At 63.7% G+C, this 6,023-nt stretch overlaps 1 protein-coding gene across 1 annotated transcript; it reads right to left on the bottom strand.

Moving 5' to 3' along the window:
- Positions 1–533: 533 nt before the first annotated feature.
- GALT (galactose-1-phosphate uridylyltransferase) lies at positions 534–5,990 on the bottom strand. The gene is made up of 8 exons (XM_026090955.1): positions 5,932–5,990; positions 5,686–5,815; positions 5,401–5,457; positions 4,553–4,675; positions 4,227–4,359; positions 3,735–3,818; positions 3,058–3,212; positions 534–2,935 (listed from the first exon to the last, which is right to left on the bottom strand). Exons 2-8 carry the CDS (start codon positions 5,806–5,808, stop codon positions 2,870–2,872), a joined length of 741 nt encoding a protein of 246 aa, XP_025946740.1. The 5' UTR covers positions 5,809–5,815; positions 5,932–5,990; the 3' UTR covers positions 534–2,869.
- Positions 5,991–6,023: the final 33 nt, after the last annotated feature.

Raw genomic sequence — 6,023 nt, 5'->3', positions numbered from 1 at the left:
CATCCCAGCCGCACAGAGCCGCAGTCGCCGGCTGCTTCGTCTGCACCGGCTTGGTCTCCGCTCCTGCAGACGCGAGCCGCCCTCACCTTCCCATGCCTAGAGAAACCGCTCTGCCTCTCCCTCCTGGGCTTTCCCACCCCCTCACACACAAGTTAAAAATACCCGAGCGAGCGGAGGTGGATCTGCCGCCTGTTGCAGGGAACTGGGGGAGCTCGGTGCAGCCCGGATCTCACAGCCGTTGCCGGCTCCCAGCAGAGCCAGGCCATATCCCTGTGCTTCTCCTCCTCCCAGGCCTGAGGCCACAGGTGACCTCACCTCTGAAGTTTTCCACAGCAGGAAACGTTTTTGGAAACAAAATAAAAACAAAAGAGAGCCCACACACCACTTAGCCCAGCTCGGAGCTATTCCAGCAGCAGCTCATTTCCAGCAGCCACTGCCTGGCAGGAAGGGCAGCCCCGCGTGGGCACCYGCGCTCCTCAGCGCACACCGTCTCCCTAGGTTTCATCCTAAATCACAACGCAGCAAACAGGCTGTTCATTAGGCACTGTTTAATTAAGCAATATGGATCCTGCCTTGATATTTACAATCCCACTTGTTCTGATTTATTAAAGAAAGTGTCTCGTTTYTAAAGACGGCGACTGTAAAGTTTAATACCGCTTGACTTATTGCGAGTTTCATTTACAGCTCTGGGCTGATGCGATGCGGACCAGGCACGGAGCCGGTGGCCTATTAAATCAGAGCTAACTACGCGTGCAGCAAGAGATGACTAGCTTCGTTACAACCGGTTCAGTGGTTAATTACCCCAATCTGGATTCACATATTTAAGCCAATTCACTGACGCTTTTCCAGGCCCTGGGGAAAGYCAGGCAAATTTGAAGCCGGGTTGTCGCGAATGTGCTCACGAAGGGACGGCGACTGCAAACGAGATGGTGGCAGAGCCCTGCCGCAGCCCTTCGCTTCCCAGCGCTCGAACCCTGCACAGGCACCGGCTGTCCTGGGAAACAATAAAAAACTTTGCAAAAGGCCGGGCTCTGAGCCGGGGTATCTCCCTTCCTCCTGTCCCCGTGCTGAACGATGGCTCTGAGCTTGAGGGTCACCTCGAGGGTCACCTATGCAGGTCCGTGCGCTGCTGCCCACCACCATCTCGTGGGACTGCAGCTTCCCAGCGATGCTGGAAAAGCACTTGGACACCTGCAGGCCAGGTGGAGGCCTGAGCCTGCGTGATGGGACTGGCTCTGGGATGGGGTGATCACAAGCACGGGAGGAGGGGGCTCAGCACCTGCATCCAGCCCGGCTCCGAGCTCCCCTGGAGCCGCATGCCATCCCAGCCCTTCTCCAACCCCAGCCTCGCGGGGCAGCGATATGGGAGCAAYGCACAGAGCTGGGGAGGGGGAAACAGCGCTTGCCAGGAATGGTTGTTTAGCAGGTGGCGAATGAGTCCTGAGGAGGAGAACGTTTACCTCCTTGCAAGATATTTCTAGTCCCCAGGAGACCAATTACAGACTTTGCAATAATACAGGCCTCGTTASGGAGTTAAGAATATGGATCTTTGGTAACAATTAAAAAAAAATTGCATTAGGACACGACAGCAGACGGTGCTCAGCACCCAGCGCCACGCGACGAGCATCCCCATCAGGGCACACCCCCAAGGCTACCTACCTGCACCCTCCAAATCGGCCCCGGAGCCAGCCCTGCGTCACTGCCCGGGACCGACCCCTGCAAGGCCCCAGGGTTTCCCCAGCCCCAGGAGCAAGGGGAAGGGGCTGCAAGGGGGAAGCAGAGACCACAGAGCTGTTTGCAGCACCCCTCCAGCCCAGCGGCCAGGCTGCTTCCCCCCCCGCCCCACGGGGTGGGCATGGAGGGGCTGGCAGCACGGTGAGCTGAGCTGGACCCACCTGCCTCCCCTCTGGACTCAGCTCCAGTGAAGATCCAGCTGCTCGCTGCATCCCATCAGCCCCATGCAGCACCGCCGGGACCTGCTGGCGTGCAGCAGGCAGGAGGAGGGCCACGGCCAACCCACGGCCCCGAGCAGAGGGAGAAGAGGAGCAGCCCCGTGGCTCAGCCCTGCCCCGGAGCAAGGGCTCTGTGTGCTCAGCCTCTGCCTGAGGCCAGGGAGCCGCAGGCAGGAGTCTCCATGCAGCAAGTTTGCCAGGCCTCAGCCCTCTCCTAGGAGGCACGGGTAAGTCCTGAGCGGCACAAACACCTCCCCGCTGTCAGCTCCTTCCCGAGCCTGCCGCTCTCAGGGACGGGCTCAGAGCTCCCCCCAGGGAGGAAGAGGAGGCAGTGCAGAGCCAGAGACAGCAGCAGGTGGCACAGGACTCCCTGGCACCTTTGCAGTCCCCAACGTTATTCCCCCCACAGCAGTTACGGAAGAGGCCCCTCCGCACGCCTGTACCCTCCCATCCGGGGCCAAGAGCCACCAGGCCGCAGGCAGAAGCGCTTTGCTCATGGGTTTTATTGGACAGAGGGGCTGGGCCCCTCCACGGGGCAGGCAAACCCGCCAGCACCATTCCCAGCTCCACCAGTAAGAGACTGGTTTGGGAGGAGGGTAAGCCCTTTAGTGCTGATAACAGCGCTCTGCGGAGGCAGGAAGACGCAGCCTGGGATGAGGAAGGAGCCAACAGAAACGGTATCGCCTGCACATGGATGCAGCAGGATTAGGGCCAGGGTTACCTGTACTCCAGCAGGCAAAACTGGCCCACAAGCCAGGCCCAGCCGTGACAAGGCTCAGGAGAAGGTGCCTTGGCAAGGAAACGAGAGGGCTCACAAGCGACGCGAGAGAGGCCTCAGCCTAGCTCTCCTCACCACCCAGCGACTCCTCTCCCTGGCCCCGCCGAGCAAAGCCGGGGGCCAACTCCACCGCTCCTCGTCACGATGCCTCCTTGGGCCGCTGCTTGTAGTGCACCTCGGGGAGGTTCCTCAGGCGCTCAGCAGCCTGCGGGGCAGAGCACGAGGGTCAGGCAGGCAGATCCCAGCGACGGCTCCGGCGCGGGTCGCTGCGGCTCCTGGGAACGTGGCGCCCTTCCCACCCGCTCCGCCGGCCCTGCCTGCGCTCACCTGCTCCGGGGTGAGGTCTCTCTGCGCCTGGGCGAGCATCTCGTAGCCRACCATGAACTTGCGGACGGTGGCGGAGCGGAGCAGGGGTGGGTAATAGTGGGCATGGAGCTGCCAGTGCCCGCAGTCCTCCTCCAGGTGAGGGCCTGTGGGGGCTCCTGCCAGGGGGGCAAGCGCTGCGCGTGAGACCAGGCCCTGCCAGGCTCCCTGCCCCACTGGGGAGGGGACAGGGACACAGAGGACACGGCACTCCAGCCCTGTGCTGAAAACCCAAAGGGCACAAGCGTCACAGCCTTCAGGGCACTGAGGAAAACAGGCAGAAGGCAGGAGCACACAGCTCCTTTGCCCCCATAACCCTGGTGCTCAAAGGCCCCCAAGCGATCAACAACATGAGTAGGGGAAACTGAGGCAGGGTGGTCTGTACACCCTCCCCACAGCTGTATCCCACTCCCCAGCGCTGCTGGGTACTCAGCCTCCCCGCTAGCCATCACGTCCTCTCCCCTCCCCATGCTACAGAGGGAACCCAGGAGTCCTGGCTTTCCGCGCCAGCTCCATGTGCCTGAGCAAACCAAGCCTGGCCCAAGCAGCAGGTCTGATCCCCTGCCAGGAGCAAACAGGTACCATGGGGTGAATGAGACGGTCCCAGGGGTCCATCCAGCTCCCCCAATCCAGCCACTCACCATGCCAGCCCATGGAGTAAGGGAAGGAGACTTCGAAGAGGTTGTCATACTTGATGAGAAGCCTCTGCATGATGGACGCCAGGCCTGCAACGGAAGCGCTAGGGTAGTTGCACCTTGAGCTGGCCGGCCTGCCCCTCCTCACAGCCCAGAGGGCTAGAGTATTGGGCACCATGCGCTTCATCACCCCAGAAAAGGATCTCGGTCCCCCACTGGTATGGTCAGATCCCACACACCTGGGTTCTGTCCCCACCTGCGCCACGCCGGGAAGGTCGGACAGGACGGACTCACCTGCCAGTCCAGAGGATAACAAGCAGGGAGCCCATCTCCCACCGAGCTGACCCCTGCCCATCCCACACCCAGCCCTGCTCCCCACGGGGACGCAGGACTCTCCCGCACTGCCAGGCTGCTGGGAGAGCTTCCTCCTAACAACAGAGGGGAGCACGCACCACCCAGCCAGACCGAGCGAGAGCTACGGGGTGCAGAGCCACTCACTGTCCCTCTCGCCCTCGCGGAGGTCCTGCAGGCGGCAGACGTGACGGCGGGGCAGCAGCAGGGTCTGGAAAGGCCACGTGGCCCAGTAGGGCACCACGACCAGCCAGTCCGCATTCTCCACCACCAGCCGCTCCTGCAAGACACACCACTCGATGGAGCCGCGCGCAGGCCCGTCACCCCAGGGACCCCAGCCCCGGGCTCACGTGCTCCCAGCTCCCACGGGCCCCGCTGTTGGGGGCTGGAAGGGGTGGGGGCCCCGTCCTGTCCCCCCAGCACACATCCATGCTCCCAGCTCTCAAGGGAAAGCACAACAGACCCGTTCTCACCTTCCTGCGAGCCTCCTGCTCAGCGTACTCCAGCAGCATGGGCACGCCGTGCTGGCCCAGGTACTCCCGTTGGGTCCGCTCTTCCAGCTGGGCCTCATTCGGGAGGAAACTGCTGGCCCAGATCTGTGAGGAGGGAAGCAGGGCATGAGGACAATTACCTGTCTCCCCATTCTCCCTCCCTTGGGTGAGATCTTGCCCACCTGTGCCCACCCTACGGAGCCTGCCCTATCTCCCAGCCTACAGAGACCCCCAATCCATCCCCAGTTCAGGACCCCCTCGCTCTCCCACTGCCGGGGACAGCGGCAGGGGCAGGGGGCACCACCAAATACGTGGAGCAGAAAGCCTTCCTGACCCTCCAGGGACAGGCCCTGAAGCAAAAAGGACAACCTGAGGCAAGGCCGGGAGCACCGGGATGAACGGGGAGCTCTGCAGACCCTCACTGTCCCTTCCCAGCCACTCTGGGCTCACGTCACAGCCCCCTCACTAAAACCTGGTCAAGCTGGGGGGCATCTGGCCATGCTCCCCCCCCAGCAAGGAGCTCTGACACCCCCTGCTACACAGGGATGCCCGAGCCTGGCTCCCCATTTGCAGGCCCGTGCTGCCACCAGGCGGATAGCCTGACACGTGGCAGCCGCAAGGGACAGTCCCCAAGAGGGGAGGTGGCCGGACAGGCATCGGGGAGGGGGTCGTCCCTGCAGGAAGGGCTGGGGTCGCTTTGGGCCCAGGCACTCAGCTCAGGGGAGGGTTCGGCATTTGCTTCTTCCGCGAGGGTTTGCTGTTGTAGGGTCACCCGGGGGGACTCCCAGTTGAAGCAGGTCGCCCGTGGGACGGCCGGGCTCGGCCCTCACCTGGCAGTGGGGGTGAGGGTTGGAGCAGCCCATCATGGCTCCCTTGTTCTCGAAGATCTGAGGAGCAAGACGTGCAGGAGAGCAGGTCAGAGCGCCCGGCCAGCGCCGGACACCTGGGTCCCCCCTCGGCTTTGTGAAAGCGCCGGGGCTCAGCCCAGCCCCCTCCGACYGCCTCGGTGTCCCCGCTGCAACGGAGCCCATAGGAGGGCAGAGCCTCCAGGGTCCCACCCGGGACCRCTCCGGGGCCCCAGCACAGCACCCCTGTGCCCCGTGGTGTGGACGCACCTGCACCCAGGGGTACGCGGCACCCAGCTCCACCGCGAGCTCGACCCACTTGTCAACGACRGCCCGGATCTCGGCCAGAGACATGAGGGGCAGCGTCAGATCCGACCAGGGGTGGAAGCACATCACCTTGCTGCGGAGGAGAGAGGCGCGCGGGGCTGGGGACGCGCGGGGCGCCTGGGCTCACCCGCGGACCTCGGCCGAYGTCCTCACCTCGACCGAACGCCTGGAGCCGCCGGCTGGACTTACCACACTCCTCGGGCGGCCGCCGCGCGGAACAAGGGGTGGTCGCCGCCACCTGGGGGAGGACAGGGGACGAGGTGGCCGAGCCGCGGACGCCC

The sequence above is a fragment of the Apteryx rowi genome, unplaced genomic scaffold (genome assembly GCF_003343035.1).
Source record: "Apteryx rowi isolate R43461 unplaced genomic scaffold, aptRow1 scaffold_1208, whole genome shotgun sequence".
NCBI lineage: Eukaryota > Metazoa > Chordata > Aves > Apterygiformes > Apterygidae > Apteryx > Apteryx rowi.
Note: the sequence above shows the minus strand (reverse complement) of the source record. Positions and strands in the feature narration are given on the sequence as shown.